This window comes from Oncorhynchus nerka, linkage group LG11, assembly GCF_034236695.1.
Source record: "Oncorhynchus nerka isolate Pitt River linkage group LG11, Oner_Uvic_2.0, whole genome shotgun sequence".
NCBI lineage: Eukaryota > Metazoa > Chordata > Actinopteri > Salmoniformes > Salmonidae > Oncorhynchus > Oncorhynchus nerka.
In genome coordinates this window covers 9760783-9779625 of record NC_088406.1, presented here as the reverse complement: position 1 = coordinate 9779625, position 18843 = coordinate 9760783, and the positions used below count along the sequence as shown (strand labels likewise).

The window sequence follows — 18843 nt, the reverse complement described above, 5'->3', positions numbered from 1 at the left end:
TACCATTTACATGACCTCTACAGTACCATTTACGTGACCTCTACAGTACCATTTACGTGACCTCTACATCTACAGTACCATTTACATGACCTCTACAGTACCATTTACATGACCTCTACAGTACCATTTACATGACCTCTACATCTACAGTACCATTTACATGACCTCTACAGTACCATTTACATGACCTCTACATCTACAGTACCATCTACATGACCTCTACATCTACAGTACCATTTACATGACCTCTACATCTACAGTACCATTTACATGACCTCTACAGTACCATTTACATGACCTCTACAGTACCATCTACATGACATCTACATCTACAGTACCATTTACATGACCTCTACATCTACAGTACCATCTACATGACATCTACATCTACAGTACCATTTACATGACATCTACATCTACAGTACCATTTACATGACCTCTACATCTACAGTACCATTTACATGACCTCTACATGACCTCTACAGTACCATCTACAGTACCATTTACATGACCTCTACAGTACCATTTACATGACATTTACATGACCTCTACAGTACCATTTACATGACATCAATCTATTGATTGATCTGATATAGTAATACTGTTGTTATGCATGGGTAGAAACGGCCCGTATCCATAGCAGCCATAACTGACCCATCCATAGACTCACTGTAGGCTGCTAAGCAAAACCCTCCTGTTCAGCTCAGCACACCAAATAACTCTGGGAAATGTACGCCTTTCACACGTGGTTCCAAACCAAACACAGGCTCTTTACTCATGACCTGCAACCCAGCACGACACTGCTTCTTTATACTGTGTTTGACTTACAACGCCTGGCGACAACCCTTAGCGACAACCCTTAGCGACAACACTTAGCGACAACACAGCCAGCAGCACCCAGGGGACTTGGTTCTAAACCAAAAACCCTTCATTATACTGCGTCTCCTTAGCCAATCTCTTGACATCATTTCACACCTCTCACCGTTGGTTAGAAACCAAAAGCATTCCCAGAGTTCTAAGTCCATATATTTCTTGATTAATCAGGATTTCAGAAAGGAATCAGGGTTACTGTGCTAAGGTATTCCCTGCATCTGCATGATGACATCTCATTACAACGTATCCCTACTCCCCTGATGTCCAATGGCCTGTAGCCCTACTCGCTCCCCTGATGTCCAATGGCCTGTAGCCCTACTCGCTCCCCTGATGTCCAATGGCCTGTAGCCCTACTCCCCTGATGTCCAATGGCCTGTAGCCCTACTCGCTCCCCTGATGTCCAATGGCCTGTAGCACTACTCCCCTGATGTCCAATGGCCTGTAGCCCTACTCCCTGATGTCCAATGGCCTGTAGCCCTACTCCCTGAAGTCCAATGGCCTGTAGCCCTACTCCCTGATGTCCAATGGCCTGTATCCCTACTCCCCTGATGTCCAATGGCCTGTAACAGACGCCTCACAAGTCCTCAACTGGCAGCTTCATTAAATAATACCCACAAAACACCAGTTTCAAAACAGTGAAGAGGCGACTCCGGGATGCTGGCCTTCTAGGCAGAGTTGCAATGAAAAAGCCATATCTCAAACTGTCCAATAAAAATAAAACATTAAGATGGGCAAAAGAGCGGGCCTCCCGGGTGGCGCAGTGGTCTAAGGCACTGCATCGCAGTGCTAGCTGTGCCACTAGAGATTCTGGGTTCGAGTCCAGGCTCTGTCGCAGCCGGCTGCAACCGGGAGGCCCATGGGCACAATTGGCCCAGATTCGTCCGGGTTAGGAAGGGTTATCCTTGTCTCATCGCGAACTAGCGACTCCTGTGGCGGGCCGGGCGCAGTGCATGCTGACCAGGTCGTCAGGTGTACGGTGTTTCCTCCGACACATTGGTGCGGCTGGCTTCCGGGTTGGATGTGCATTGTATTAAGAAGCAGTGCGGCTTGGTTGGGTTTTGTTTCGGAGGACGCATGGCTCTCGACCTTCGCCTCTCCCGAGTCCGTACGGGAGTTGCAGCGATGACACAAGACTGTAACTACCAATTGGATGAATTTGGGGAGAAAAAGAAAACAAAGATGGGCAAAAGTACACAGACACTGGACAGAGGAACTCTGCCTAGAAGGCCAGCATCCCGGAGTCGCCTCTTCACTGTTGACGTTGAGACTGGACAGAGGAACTCTGCCTAGAAGGCCAGCATCCCGGAGTCGCCTCTTCACTGTTGACGTTGAGACTGGACAGAGGAACTCTGCCTAGAAGGCCAGCATCCCGGAGTCGCCTCTTCACTGTTGACGTTGAGACTGGACAGAGGCTCTCTGCCTGGAAGACCAGCATCCCGGAGTCGCCTCTTCACAAGCATTTCGCTACACTCGCACTAACATCTGCTAACCATGTGTATGTGACAAATAACATTTGATTTGATTTGACTGTTGACGTTGAGACTGGTGTTTTGCGGGTACTATTTAATGAAGCTGCCAGTTGAGGACTTGTGGAGGCGTCTGTTTCTCAAACTTAGACACTAATGTACTTGTCCTCTTGCTCAGTTGTGCACCGGAGCCTCCCACTCGTTTTATTCTGGTTTAAGCCAGTTTGCTCTGTTCTGTGAAGGGAGTAGTACACAGAGTTGTACGAGATCTTCAGTTTCTTGGCAATTTCTCGCCTTCATTTCTCAGAACAAGAATAGACTGACGAGTTTCAGAAGAAAGTTTTGTTTTTGGCCATTTTGAGCCTGTAATCGTACCCACAAATGCTGATACTCCAGATACTCAACTAGCCTGAGGTCCAGTTTTATTGCTTCTTTAATTAGTTTTCAGCTGTGCTAACATAATTGCAACATTGTTTTCTAATGATCAATTCGCCTTTTAAAATTATAAACTTAGATTAGTTTAACACAACGTGCCATTGGAACACAGGAGTGATGGTTGCTGATAATGGGCCTTTGTACGCCTATGTAGATATTGCATCAGAAAATCTGCCATTTCCAGCTACAATAGTCATTTACAACATTAACAATGTCTACACTGTATTTCTGATCAATTTGATGTTATTTTAATGGACAGAATGTGCTTTTCTTTCAAAAACAAGGACATTTCTAAGTGACCCCAAACTTTTGAACGGTAGTGTATATATTTATAGTTCTCCATCTCTCCCCCCTCTCTCCCCCCTCTCTCTCCATCTCTCCCCCTCTCTCCCCCTCTCTCTCCATCTCTCCCCCTCTCTCCATCTCTCCCCCCTCTCTCCATCTCTCCCCCTCCCTCTCCATCTCTCTATTTCTCCCCCTCTCCATCTCTTCCCCCTCCCTCTCTATCTCTCCCCCTCCCTCTCATCTCTCCCCCTCTCTCCATCTCTCTCTTTCTCCCCCTCTCCATCTCTCCATCTCTCCCCCTCCCTCTCCATCTCTCCCCCTCCCTCTCTATCTCTCCCCCTCCCTCTCGAGGTAGATTAGACTATATTTTGGAGGCCGTAGGTCCATTTCATTGACTTGTGTAGCAGTGCTTCTCAGATCCTCCTTTCACTCTTATGATATTTGCTCATATCACAAGCACGGATGGCTACATAAATCTGAACCATAGAAATGGTTTGAATACAGCACCATTTCAGACGCACAGTGTGCTATTATGATATTGTAACATAACAGCTGCTTCATGGCAGGTGTTCATACTGTCTGTAATGTCGGTGCAGTTTACCATAGTCCACTTCTATCTTGAATCAATGTTTATTCTGATCTGACGGAATCCTAATTTAATAAGTGGTTTCTATCGTCACGGAAACCAAATGGGTGCTCTCCGTGTCAGGTCAGATGTCCTGTCGGTATGATGTCGTCGGGATTGACCGCCACTCTCTGTATGACTGGACCACACTTCCCAGTGCCGGACTGCCGTTACAGAAACTACAGCTTCTCTCCAAATGGCAGCTTGTTCTCTATATAATGCACCAAGTATGAGGGTACAGTCAGAGGCAAAACTCTTTTTTTTTATCTGAACAGTTAGTCCTCTGGGTTTTGCCTGCTACATAAGTTCTGTTATACTCACAGACATTATTCAAACCGTTTTAGAAACGTCAGAGTGTTTTCTATCCACATCTACTAATAATATGCATATCTTATATTCTGGTGATGAGTAACAGGAAGTTGAAATTGGGCACGCTATTTATCCAAAAGTGAAAATGCTGCCCCCTATACCTTAAGAGGTTAAAGGCATTTATCTTGTTTTTCTCTCCTCAGCCACTGCCAATAGACCGGTCTCTCTAATCATTTTTCATGAAGACTGTAGGAACATATTGCATCGATTGTCATCTTTGTATTTTGGTACTTTTTTTTTAAAGCTTATTTTTGTTTATCAACATCTTTTCTGTCAAATTTAAAGGGTCAAGTTTTGGTGGCATTCAAGAGATTCTGTGTAGACGGGGATCTGCTGTGTGTTTTGGTTGTATGTGTCTTTTGGGTTGGTTATTTACACAGTCAGTTTCCTCTAGGAGGATGGTCACTTTCTGGAAGCGTAAATCAAGTTTTCAGATTAGACTGTACGAGGTTCAGCCTGCAGTGTCTGATGGGAAGAGGAGGAACGGTTGTTTTGTGATAAATATTCTAATCTGTCTTTTACAGCTGAACAATTTGATGTTATTGTCTGATTTGATTGGATTTATTTTGTTTGGTGGGGGAGGTGGAGGGGGGGGGGGGGGGGGGGTAAATTCAGGAATTTTCCATCCACAGATATTTTTCTATAAAGCTAAATCAGATGATTCTATACACTGTCGTATAAAACGCTGTACAGATGCAACAGACTGTATATCATGTTAGTGTCTCCTGAAGTTGTAAAACGTTGATATTGTTCGTTCTATTGAAGTAGTAGTTGTTAGTGTATGTGGTTGTAGAGGCGGTCTGGACCGCAGCACTGGGCTCCATATCAGGACTAGGAAAAACAATGCTCTGTTTTCTAATACTTTTTAAAAGACATGTTATTGAAGTGGATTTTTATAAGAAGGAAAATACTTTTAGAATCATTGGTATACACAGCACAGCACAGCACACACAGCACAGCACAGCACACACACACACACACACACACACACACACACACACACACACACACACACTTCCTCTTTCTCACATCACAGCACAAAACACAGCACACTGGAGAATGTTGTGTTTATCGGGCCCCTGTCTATGCCCCTCATGGAACTCTCATATTTAAGGATGTTTATTGACACACACCTCTCATTCATATATATATATATATATATATATATATATATATATATATATATAGTACATGAACATAATAGTTGTGTTTCTACCTTGTCTGTCTCTACTGGCTCTGGTCTGTCGGTAGCTGGATGAGGAGACTGGGTAGAATGGCCCAGTTAGTAAAAGGCACTGGACCAGGGTTAGAGTCAAGTCCATTTAAATACCTGTCAATTCAGAAAGTAAAGCAAATTCTAAATGTTCCCAATTTAAAATAAAAAAAAGAAGCATTGAAGATAATTGGAATTTCACTATGCTTCCTGAATAAACTATAATTTAAATGGAATTGACCCCCAACCCTGCACTGGACTGACTTCCTGTTTGAGTTGTCATGCTGTCCAGTCATTAGCTGGCTACTTGTGGTTTGGACAATGGATTCCCATAATGAGATTACCATGTCCTCTGGAACGTTTCTTGGTATTATTTCTGACCAGAACATACTAATGGGTCTTTATGAAAAAGCAGTTGTATACAGAGATTAAGCTCAACCAAACAAAAAGGTTGTTCCGTTCACTGCACAAAATCCACATATCATTCACAAGCTAAGACACTTTCTATTTAATATTCTTATCGATATGATATCAGCCATTAAGATGAAATGAAACTTTGGTTGAAGTGAACTTTTGGTGAGAAACGTCTAGCCCAAATTCTCCCTACACCGTTTCCCACTCTCGAGATCAGCACAGAGTAAGTTGTAAACCAAAATGAAGAGAGGAGGTTCATCCTTACCTCTTCACAAAGCTTTAATATGCTTTAGGTGGCTTGAACCAATCATTTGTTAGTGTCAGTTCAGAGTGAAGCGTTCCAATTTGTTGTGGAAGTCTTCTCATCCTATCCCAGTCACTTGTTTGTGTTTCAGTGTATTCAACCCGGTCTCAAGAGCATTTCTTATTATTCTGTGCGTAAATCCGTGACACTCCATTTAGTCAAATATGTTACAGGTGGGCATATAACGCGAACGTCTAGCTACCTAAAGGTTGCGATGTTCGAATCTCCTCACAGACAACTTTAGCGTTTTGTTAATTCGTAACATGTAATACGAATTGTAATTCGTAACATATCATACGAAATGGGTGATGGACATCCACAAATTAACATATCATCGACATTTTGAGTGTCTCGGATTTACGTACAGAAAAATAGGAAATGCTCTGAGACCAGGTTGGTGTTTTGTATGGTTGCTAAAGGATGGCTAGGAGATCCTAGTTTCCCTAGCTAGCACTTGGGTTGCTCCAAACATTTTTCTGAACCTGCTTTCATTGGCCTTGCCTTGGGTTTTGCTTGTTTCCGTTGAATATTTCTCTGGTCATGTTGTCTGTTCTCAGCGTTGTAAGACAGTCCCTTACACAACATGGAGAAGCAATATCACTGTAATAAACAATGTAGTGTTGTTATTAGGATTATTCACGTGCACCCTAGGTGTTATAATTGAAGTAAATCTCTTTTTATACAAACACAGATGGTGTTGTCTTTGTTTGAAGTTTCTGCCATCTCATTCCCTACTGAAGGATGTGATGCCATGATGCTCTACAATTACTTTGTTGACCTCGGTTTCCCTCGGGTCATCTTTGTAACTGGCGCGGTAGGTAACCTCGCGGTTAAGAGAGTTGGGCCAGTAACCGAAAGGTCGCTGGTTCGAATCCCCGAGCAGACTAAAAAGGGAAATCTGCCGATGTGCCCTTGAGTAAGGCACTTAACCTGTAAGTTGGTCTGGATAAGAGCGTCTGCTAAATGACTAAAATGTAAATGTTAAATCAGGATTATGCCTCTAGGACCATTCGTTCCAGTCAGACGGGTTTGGATTTCTCCCTGAACAATATTGCTGACATTTTCACCCCATTCTGGAACTTTGAGGGTTCAAAAATGTAATATGTTTTTTAAATGACATCGCACACAGAGAGGGAGAGACGCACACAGAACAGAGAGCGAGCAAGAGAGACAGACAGACACACACACACACACACACACACAGAGACAGACACACACACACAGAGAGACAGAGACATTTTAGGCAGAAGCCTCACTTTGAAAGTGTCCTTTCAACAAACAAGCCAGTTAGGACAGAACTCAGACAAGAACCTGTTCCATCCTGTGTCCTTCAGAACCTGTTTCGTCCTGTATTTGGTAAGTGTCCTTCAGAACCTGTTTGTGTTTGGTAAGTGTCCTTCAGAACCTGTTTGGTAAGTGTCCTTCAGAACCTGTTTGCTAAGTGTTCTTCAGAACCTGTTTGGTAAGTGTCCTTCAGAACCTGTTTGGTAAGTGTCCTTCAGAACCTGTTTGGTAAGTGTCCTTCAGAACCTGTTTGGTAAGTGTCCTTCAGAACCTGTTTGGTAAGTGTCCTTCAGAACCTGTTTGGTAAGTGTCCTTCAGAACCTGTTTGGTAAGTGTTCTTCAGAACCTGTTTGGTAAGTGTTCTTCAGAACCTGTTTGGAAGTGTCCTTCAGAACCTGTTTGGTAAGTGTTCTTCAGAACCTGTTTGGTAAGTGTTCTTCAGAACCTGTTTGGAAGTGTCCTTCAGAACCTGTTTGGTAAGTGTCCTTCAGAACCTGTTTGGTAAGTGTTCTACAGAACCTGTTTGATAAGTGTTCTACAGAACCTGTTCCATCCTGTGTCCTTCAGAACCTGTTTGGTAAGTGTTCTACAGAACCTGTTCCATCCTGTGTCCTTCAGAACCTGTTTGGTAAGTGTTCTTCAGAAGCCTAGGTAAAATGTCTCGTGGAGTAATCGAGACCCACGGATGTTGACGTCTGAAAACCACTAAGTGACTGCCTGGGGAGCTACATATGACCAGAACATACAGATGTAATATGTGTCTGCAAATGCATTGAATGTATTGTAAGCCTAAGCACTGATGATCTGTAATGATGTGTGTTTAACCGTCTGTCCTCTGTCTCCACGTGTTCCCTCCTCAGGACGCTACGCAGACCTGCAGCTGGAGTTCTCCTCTGCGGTCCGGACCAGCGCCGAGCAGAAGGAGCTCATCCTCAAACTGGAACACGACCTGAGCAGCATCCAGACCATGTCCTCCCTGTCACGCCCTGATGCTGAGGTTTGTCTTTCACCTCTCTTGACTTTTCACCTACCCTGACCCTGTGACATCACTACGAGCCTGGTGTTAGTCTCCCCATCACTGGGATGCACATAGGTCCCTATTCAGACGAGAGAAGTTGACTTAAGTCCGAATCGGGTCCTGAACCCCAAATGACTCCATGTCTAATCGGGTCCTGAACCCCAAATGACTCCATGTCTAATCGGGTCCTGAACCCCAAATGACTCCATGTCTAATCGGGTCCTGAACCCCAAATGACTCCATGTCTAATCTGTTCTTATTAGTGTAAAGTATTTAAATGCACTTTAAATAAAGATTGATTTAATGTTTTCTCCACCAGGGGTCTGACCTGACCAGCATGATTGACAGCATCCCTGAGCCAATCAGAGAGGCCACTGCCATGTTTACAGGTATGTCGCAGGAGCAGTGTGTGTCTATAACGGTGCTGGGTGTGTCTATAACGGTGCTGGGTGTGTCTATAACGGTGCTGGGTGTGTCTATAACGGTGCTGGGTGTGTCTATAACGGTGCTGGGTGTGTCTATAACGGTGCTGGGTGTGTCTATAACGGTGCTGGGTGTGTCTATAACGGTGCTGGGTGTGTCTATAACGGGGGTTAACGGTGCTGGGTGTGTCTATAACGGTGCTGGGTGTGTCTATAACGGGGGTTAACGGTGCTGGGTGTGTCTATAACGGTGCTGGGTGTGTCTATAACGGGGGTTAACGGTGCTGGGTGTGTCTATAACGGTGCTGGGTGTGTCTATAACGGGGTTAACGGTGCTGGGTGTGTCTATAACGGTGCTGGGTGTGTCTATAACGGGGTTAACGGTGCTGGGTGTGTCTATAACGGGGGTTAACGGTGCTGGGTGTGTCTATAACGGTGCTGTGTGTGTCTATAACGGGGGTTAACGGTGCTGGGTGTGTCTATAACGGTGCTGGGTGTGTCTATAACGGGGGTTAACGGTGCTGGGTGTGTCTATAACGGGGGTTAACGGTGCTGGGTGTGTCTATAACGGTGCTGGGTGTGTCTATAACGGGGGTTAACGGTGCTGGGTGTGTCTATAACGGGGGTTAACGGTGCTGGGTGTGTCTATAACGGTGCTGGGTGTGTCTATAACGGGGGTTAACGGTGCTGGGTGTGTCTATAACGGTGCTGGGTGTGTCTATAACGGTGCTGGGTGTGTCTATAACGGGGGTTAACGGTGCTGGGTGTGTCTATAACGGTGCTGGGTGGTGCTGGGTGTGTCTATAACGGGGCCGGGTGGTGCTGGGTGTGTCTATAACGGGGCCGGGTGGTGCTGGGTGTGTCTATAACGGGGGTTAACGGTGCTGGGTGTGTCTATAACGGGGGTTAACGGTGCTGGGTGTGTCTATAATGGTGCTGGGTGTGTCTATAACGGGGGTTAACGGTGCTGGGTGTGTCTAACGGTGCTGGGTGTGTCTATAACGGGGGTTAACGGTGCTGGGTGTGTCTAACGGTGCTGGGTGTGTCTATAACGGGGGTTAACGGTGCTGGGTGTGTCTATAACGGTGCTGGGTGGTGCTGGGTGTGTCTATAACGGGGCCGGGTGGTGCTGGGTGTGTCTATAACGGGGCCGGGTGGTGCTGGGTGTGTCTATAACGGGGCCGGGTGGTGCTGGGTGTGTCTATAACGGGGGTTAACGGTGCTGGGTGTGTCTATAACGGTGCTGGGTGTGTCTATAACGGTGCTGGGTGTGTCTATAACGGTGCTGGGTGTGTCTATAACGGTGCTGGGTGTGTCTATAACGGTGCTGGGTGTGTCTATAACTGTGCTGGGTGTGTCTATAACGGTGCTGGGTGTGTCTATAACGGTGCCGGGTGTGTCTATAACGGGGCCGGGTGGTGCTGGGTGTGTATAACGGGGCCGGGTGGTGCTGGGTGTGTCTATAACGGGGCCGGGTGGTGCTGGGTGTGTCTATAACGGGGCCGGGTGGTGCTGGGTGTGTCTATAACGGTGCTGGGTGTGTCTATAACGGTGCTGGATGTGTCTATAACGGGGCCGGGTGGTGCTGGGTGTGTCTATAACGGTGCTGGGTGTGTCTATAACGGGGCCGGGTGTGTCTATAACGGGGCCGGGTGGTGCTGGGTGTGTCTATAACGGGGCCGGGTGGTGCTGGGTGTGTCTATAACGGTGCTGGGTGTGTCTATAACGGTGCTGGATGTGTCTATAACGGGGCCGGGTGGTGCTGGGTGTGTCTATAACGGTGCTGGGTGTGTCTATAACGGTGCTGGGTGTGTCTATAACGGTGCTGGGTGTGTCTATAACGGTGCTGGGTGTGTCTATAACGGTGCTGGGTGTGTCTATAACGGTGCTGGATGTGTCTATAACGGGGCCGGGTGGTGCTGGGTGTGTCTATAACGGTGCTGGGTGTGTCTATAACGGTGCTGGGTGTGTCTATAACGGTGCTGGGTGTGTCTATAACGGTGCTGGGTGTGTCTATAACGGTGCTGGGTGTGTCTATAACGGTGCTGGGTGTGTCTATAACGGTGCTGGGTGTGTCTAACGGTGCTGGGTGTCCTCCCCTCCCAGGTATGGCCCCCCAGGGGGAGCTGCCTCAAGGCCAGATGGACTCTCTCCTCTCCATAATCTCCAGCCAGAGAGAGAGGTTCCGCTCACGCAACCAGGAGCTGGAGGCTGTGAGTCCCACTCATATATATATATATATATATATATATATATATATATATATATATATACACACACACTAGAGGTCGACCGATTATGATTTTTCAATACCGATTATTGGAGGACCAAAAAAAGGCGATACCGATTAATTCGGCCGATTTAATAAATAAATAAAAATATATATATTTAATAAATAAATAAATAAAAATTATTATTATATTTTTTTCATGTATTTATTTATTTGTAATAATGACAATTACAACAATACTGAATGAACACTTATTTTAACTTAATATAATACACCAATAAAATCAATTTAGCCTCAAATAAATAAATCTTGTTAGGGCCGTGGTCCCGTGGTGGGAACATCAATCAGCGGAAATGTTCAAGTGCGCCACCTATAGTTGTTGATAAAACTCAAACTTTCATTAAAATGCACATACAATGTACTGAATTAAAGCTACACTCGTTGTGAATCTATCCACCAAGTCAGATTTGTAAAATGCTTTTCGGCAAAAGCATGAGAAGCTATTATCTGATAGCATGTATCCCCCAAAATACTGCAACGTCACCTAACGACAGATTTTGCGATAGCCGGGGGCTACTCAAAACGCAGAAATAAAATATAAAACATTCATTACCTTTGACGAGCTTCTTTCTTGGCACTCCTAGATGTCCCATAAACATCATTTTGGGTCTTTTTTCGATTAAATCGGTCCATATATAGCCTAGATATCGATCTATGAAGACTGTGTGAACAACGGAAAAAAATAGCGTTTTCTAACGTAACGTCATTTTTTTTAATTAAAAAAGTCGACGATAAACTTTCACTAAACACTTCGAAATACTTTTGTAATGCAACTTTAGTTATTAGTACACGTTAATAGGCGATAAAATTGATCACGAGGCGATGTAAATTCTATAGGTGTCCGTCTGGAAATAATGTCCGGATAAATCTCAACCAAAACATCCTGTCGGAGACCGGAGGAAATCGGCTCCCTTGTTTCGGGTTTGTCAAGAAACAAAGCCGAAGCAAATGACAAGACTCTAGACATCGTGTGGAAGCTGTAGGTATTGCAACCTCGACCTCATTTAATCTGGGTCACCTTTAACAATTCTTGGACGTGGCGCATGGATATTTTTTTCCATTTTCAGTGATCAGATTTTCCTGCACTTTTCGATGAAACGCAGGTTCTGTTATAGTCACAGCCATGATTTAACCAGTTTTAGAAACGTCTTGAGTGTTTTCTATCCACACATACTAATTATATGCATATACTATATTCCTGGCATGAATAGCAGGGCGCTGAAATGTTGCGCAATTTTTAACAAAAAGCTGCGAAAATTCGCAGCTTCCCTAAGAGGATAATGAAACATGTTCAATTTGTTTTATATAATGCAAAAACAAAGTTTTGGAGAAGAAAGTAAAAGTGCAATATATGCCATGTTAGAAAGCTAACGTTTCAGTTCCTTGCTCAGAACATGAGAACATATGAAAGCTGGTGGTTCCTTTTAACATGAGTCTTCAATATTCCCAGGTAAGAAGTTTTAGGTTGTAGTTAATATAGTATTTATAGGACTATTTCTCTCTATACCATTTGTATTTCATATACCTTTGACTATTGGATGTTCTTATAGGCACTTTAGTATTGCCAGTGTAACAGTATAGCTTCCGTCCCTCTCCTCGCCCCTACCTGGGCTCAAACCAGGAACACATCGACAACAGCCACTCTCGAAGCATCGTTACCCATGCAGAGCAAGGGGAACAACTACTCCAAGTCTCAGAGCGAGTGACGTTTGAAACGCTATTAGCGCGCACCCCGCTAACTAGCTACCCATTTCACATCGGTTACACCAGCCTAATTTCGGGAGTTGATAGGCTTGAAGTCATAAACAGCGCAATGCCTGATGCACAGGGAAGAGCTGCTGGCAAAACGCACAAAAGTGCTGTTTGAATTAAGTTTGAGCCAGGCTGCCCAAACTGTTGCATATACCCTGACTCTGCGTGCAATGAACGCAAGAGAAGTGACACAATTTCACCTGGTTAATATTGCCTGCTAACCTGGATTTCTTTTAGCTAAAAATATATACTTCCTGTGTATTGATTTTAAGAAACGCATTGGTGGTTATGGTTAGGTACACATTGGAGCAACGATACGCACCACATCGATTATATGCAACGCAGGACACGCTAGATAAACTAGTAATATCATCAACCATGTGTAGTTAACTAGTGATTATGATTGATTGATTGTTTTTTATAAAATAAGTTTAATGCTAGCTAGCAACTTACCTTGGCTTCTACTGCATTAGTGTAACAGGCAGGCTCCTCGTGGAGTGCAATGAGAGGCAGGTGGTTAGAGCGTTGGACTAGTTAACTGTAAAGTTGCAAGATTGGATCCCCCGAGCTGACAAGGTAAAAATCTGTCGTTCTGCCCCTAAACAAAGCAGTTAACCCACCGTTCCTAGGCCGTCATTGAAAATAAGAATGTGTTCTTAACTGACTTGCCTGGTTAAATAAAGGTATAAAAAAATGTAAAATCGGCAGAATCGGCACCCAAAAATACCGATTTCCAATTGTTATGAAAACTTGAAATCGGCCCTAATTAATCGGCCATTCCGATTAATCTGTCGACCTCTAATATATACACACACAAACACACAGACTTTTCCACCTTCTTTCTTACCCCCCTTCCCTCTCTCTGTGTCCTCCAGGAGAGTCGTTCCGTGCAGGTGACCATGCAGGCCCTGCAGAGTGAGCTGGACAGCCTGCGTGCCGACAACATCAAACTCTACGAGAAGATCAAGTTCCTCCAGAGCTACCCTGGCAGGGTGAGTAGGTTCCTCTAGAGCTACCCTGGCAGGGTGAGTTGGTTCCTCTAGAGCTACCCTGGCAGGGTGAGTAGGTTCCTCCAGAGCTACCCTGGCAGGGTGAGTAGGTTCCTCTAGAGCTACCCTGGCAGGGTGAGTAGGTTCCTCTAGAGCTACCCTGGCAGGGTGAGTAGGTTCCTCTAGAGCTACCCTGGCAGGGTGAGTAGGTTACTCTAGAGCTACCCTGGCAGGGTGAGTAGGTTCCTCTAGAGCTACCCTGGCAGGGTGAGTAGGTTCCTCTATAGCTACCCTGGCATGGTGAGTAGGTTACTCTAGAGCTACCCTGGCAGGGTGAGTAGGTTCCTCTAGAGCTACCCTGGCAGGGTGAGTAGGTTCCTCTAGAGCTACCCTGGCAGGGTGAGTAGGTTCCACTCGGAAATCGTTTACCTTTTACTCTGTCTCCCCCTATAGGCTGGACTGACTTCCTGACTGACTGATCTGTCTCCCCCTATAGGCTGGACTGACTTCCTGACTGACTGATCTGTCTCCCCCTATAGGCTGGACTGACTTCCTGACTGACTGTCTGTCTCCCCCTACAGGCTGGACTCACTTCCTGACTGACTGATCTGTCTCCCCCTATAGGCTGGACTGACTTCCTGACTGACTGATCGGTCTCCACCTATAGGCTGGACTGACTTCCTGACTGACTGATCTGTCTCCCCCTATAGGCCGGACTCACTTCCTGACTGACTGACCTGTCTCCCCCTATAGGCTGGACTCACTTCCTGACTGACTGTCTGTCTCCCCCTACAGGCTGGACTGACTTCCTGACTGACTGATCTGTCTCCCCCTATAGGCTGGACTGACTTCCTGACTGACTGATCTGTCTCCCCCTATAGGCTGGACTGACTTCCTGACTGACTGATCTGTCTCCCCCTATAGGCTGGACTGACTTCCTGACTGACTGATCTGTCTCCCCCTATAGGCTGGACTGAATTCCTGACTGACTGATCTGTCTCCCCCTATAGGCTGGACTGACTTCCTGACTGACTGTCTGTCTCCCCCTACAGGCTGGACTGACTTTCTGACTGACTGATCTGTCTCCCCAAATAGGCTGGACTGACTTCCTGACTGACTGATCTGTCTCCCCCTATAGGCTGGACTGACTTCCTGACTGACTGATCTGTCTCCCCCTATAGGCTGGACTGACTTCCTGACTGACTGATCTGTCTCCCCCTATAGGCTAGACTGACTTCCTGACTGACTGATCTGTCTCCCCAAATAGGCTGGACTGACTTCCTGACTGACTGATCTGTCTCCCTCTATAGGCTGGACTGACTTCCTGACTGACTGATCTGTCTCCCCCTATAGGCTGGACTGACTTCCTGACTGACTGATCTGTCTCCCCCTATAGGCTGAACTGACTTCCTGACTGACTGATCTGTCTCCCCCTATAGGCTGGACTGACTTCCTGACTGACTGACTGATCTGTCTCCCCCTATAGGCTGGACTGACTTCCTGACTGACTGATCTGTCTCCCCCTACAGGCTGGACTGACTTCCTGACTGTCTCTGTCTCCCCCTACAGGCTGGAGGCAGTGATGACACAGTTACGGTGCGTTACTCCTCCCAGTATGAGGAGAGACTGGACCCCTTCGCCTCCTTCAGCAAGAGGGTGAGGACAACCACACACACTTTAGGCAGATTGTGTATTGGTCAGTATGTGTTGATGTGTATTGGTCAGTATATTGGTCAGTGTGTGTTGATGTGTATTGGTCAGTATATTGGTCAGTATGTGTTGATGTGTATTGGTCAGTATATTGGTCAGTATGTGTTGATGTGTATTGGTCAGTATATTGGTCAGTATGTGTTGATGTGTATTGGTCAGTGTGTGTTGATGTGTATTGGTCAGTGTGTGTTGATGTATATTGGTCAGTGTGTGTTGATGTGTATTGGTCAGTGTGTGTTGATGTGTATTGGTCAGTGTGTGTTGATGTGTATTGGTCAGTATGTGTTGATGTGTATTGGTCAGTGTGTGTTGATGTGTATTGGTCAGTATATTGGTCAGTATGTGTTGATGTGTATTGGTCAGTGTGTGTTGATGTGTATTGGTCAGTGTGTGTTGATGTGTATTGGTCAGTATATTGGTCAGTATGTGTTGATGTGTATTGGTCAGTGATGTGTTGATGTGTATTGGTCAGTGTGTGTTGATGTGTATTGGTCAGTGTGTGTTGATGTGTATTGGTCAGTGTGTGTTGATGTATATTGGTCAGTGTGTGTTGATGTGTATTGGTCAGTGTGTGTTGATGTGTATTGGTCAGTGTGTGTTGATGTGTATTGGTCAGTGTGTGTTGATGTGTATTGGTCAGTATGTGTTGATGTGTATTGGTCAGTATGTGTTGATGTGTATTGGTCAGTATGTGTTGGTGTTGAGACTCATCATGTGTGTTTACAGGAACGCCAGCGCAGATACCTGAGCCTCAGCCCCTGGGACAAGGTTACACTCAGCCTGGTGAGTCACACACACACACACACACACACACACGCACACACACACACACACACACGCATGCAGGGGCTGTATGTATGTATGTATAGTATTGTACTGCTCTAGGGATATCATTTACTACTATGTATAGATTTTTACCTGACATTTTTTTACTCTTTATGCGATGCGGAGAACACCAGAAGAAGAATGATCATTTCATTACCACAGTGATTCATTCTAATGTTTGTTTATGCATCAATTAATCCCATAATGGAAGGGGTTGCCAACTGACTTGCATTCGTTCACAGATACGTGTGTGTGAACAAACGGTAGTAATTCACCCATGTGTTTTAGGGTCGTGGTATTCTCTCCAACAAGATGGCCAGAACCATTGCTTTCTTTTACACCCTCTTCCTGCATTGCCTGGTCTTCCTGGTATGTAACCTTTCACCTCCCACCACCCCATTGGCTGTTCACAGATGTCGGTGCTGATGTCATAATGTGTGTGTTTGTGTGTGTTCTCAGGTGCTGTATAAGACAGCCTGGAGCGAGAGCATCGGTCGAGACTGCTCTGCCTTCTGTGCTAAGAAGTGAGTACTTCATTCTGTCTTCCTCCCCCCGCTAGCAGAACAGCGGTGTCAGGTTAGGCTTGCCTTTAATTCTATCCATCTCTTCTTCTTTCAATCCCCTCCCTTCTGTCCGTCTGTCAGGTACTCGGATCACCTGCATCGTTTCCATGAGAACGGGGACAACCTGTGATGTCAACCGGCATGTCAACAAGTCGTGGCGAGATTTAAGGGCAGACTGGAATAGCAGCTTTATTTTCTCCAGTAGATGCTTTTGCCCACTGTGGGGTGTGCTTTCTCTCTGCTTTGGGGGGGACTAAAGGGAGGTGGCTGACATGCAAACTCATATTTAATTTTCCAATTAGGTTAAGAGTTTTGGTTAAGGTTAGGGTTAATGTAAAGGTCAGTTTTAGATGTTGGCTAGTCAGGCTGTCAGAAAAATCCCCTTAGGCTCTCTCTCCCCAGCTTTCTCCCCAGCTCTCTCCCCAGCTCTCTCCCAGCTCTCTCTCCAGCTCTCTCTCCAGCTCTCTCCCCAGCTCTCTCTCCAGCTCTCTCCCCAGCTCTCTCCCCAGCTCTCTCCCCAGCTCTCTCCCCAGCTCTCTCCCCAGCTCTCTCTCCAGCTCTCTCCCCAGCTCTCTCTCCAGCTCTCTCTCCAGCTCTCTCTCCAGCTCTCTCCCCAGCTCTCTCCCCAGCTCTCTCCCCAGCTCTCTCCCCAGCTCTCTCTCCAGCTCTCTCTCCAGCTCTCTCTCCAGCTCTCTCTCCAGCTCTCTCCCCAGTGTCAAGGCATAGAAACTAACTGCTTATGAAAGAGAATTTAGCCACGTTTGTCAGACATTTTGTCAGACATTTTGTCATACCTTAGACCATGTTGTGTGAAAATGTCAAACTTTGATTTAAAGAGTAAACTATCCGTCTAAGGTCTTGGATAGTCCTCTGCTACCTTAACATTGATATGTTATTAAAGAATAACGTTAATTAACTAAAGACAATAATTTAAGAGAAGTTGAGAATCTGTTTGTGATAGAAATGGATTAAAGTTTAAATTGAACTTAACGATGGTATCTTACCATTTCCTAGTAGCAAAGGGATCAATATGTTTAGTTTTGCTCTATTCTGTCCTAGCCTGTAGTCTCCAATACATTTCCTAGTAGCAAAGGGATCAATATGTTTAGTTTTGCTATATTCTGTCCTAGCCTGTAGTCTCCAATACTGATATTATGAAACTCATCATTTTGATGGATGTAGAAGTGATTGACAAGAGGGGTGTTTTGTTTTCCTTTGATTCGGGTCATTTTTAGGGTGTTGTGAAAGGATTTGATGTTTAAAGATGAAGTTCCATCTTTGGCTTTTACATTTCCCTCTTTGAGATTACATAGTTCAGTAAAATGTGAAGAATTATCACAGCACCTGTAATTGCTATAAATCTGAATTATCACAGCACCTGTAATTGCTATAAATCTGAATTATCACAGCACCTTTTATTGCTATAAATGTCTGAATTGAACTAGATTGGCAGTATGGTTTAACTTGTATCTTATGTTGAAGTGTATCTGTGTCATGACATGCTGTTGTTTTCTTAGGGTGGGTGTCCAGGCTGGGACATTGTTTCCAGCCAGACGAATAGGGGTGATGTGGTTGTGTTGAGGGGTCTTTGGCTCCTAGATTGATATATTTGGACAGATGACATCACACAGGTCATGATTTCTGTTACAGTAGTTCACAATGAAGGATTGCTGAGTCTCATGTGATTGACTATTATGATGAAATATATTCCTATATTCCAACCTCCCCCCTCCACTTGCTATTAGGACATGTACTAACTTGAGCTGCAAACCATATATCACTTTCATCACCATTCGCTATCATTCTAAATAAACTCTATGCATTTACCTGTGTGTTTTGGTCACAATGAGAGATGTTACAATATGTGGAATGATTACCTTTATTTAAGCAGGGAGTCATAGAAATATAATTAATTTATATGGATGTTACAATGTGAATCATAATGACGTCACAATGATCAATGTCTAAATGATGTCACAATGAATGATGTCACAATGTCAAAATGA

General features: G+C 45.1%; 1 protein-coding gene across 1 annotated transcript; it reads left to right on the top strand.

The window, feature by feature from the left end:
* Window positions 1-4661: 4661 nt before the first annotated feature.
* On the top strand, window positions 4662-18663 carry cux1b (cut-like homeobox 1b). Its single transcript, XM_029654359.2, has 9 exons — window positions 4662-8265; window positions 8606-8675; window positions 10815-10921; window positions 13626-13742; window positions 15309-15395; window positions 16176-16232; window positions 16563-16643; window positions 16734-16798; window positions 16919-18663. Exons 1-9 carry the CDS (start codon window positions 8068-8070, stop codon window positions 16965-16967), a joined length of 831 nt encoding a protein of 276 aa, XP_029510219.1. The 5' UTR covers window positions 4662-8067; the 3' UTR covers window positions 16968-18663.
* Window positions 18664-18843: the final 180 nt, after the last annotated feature.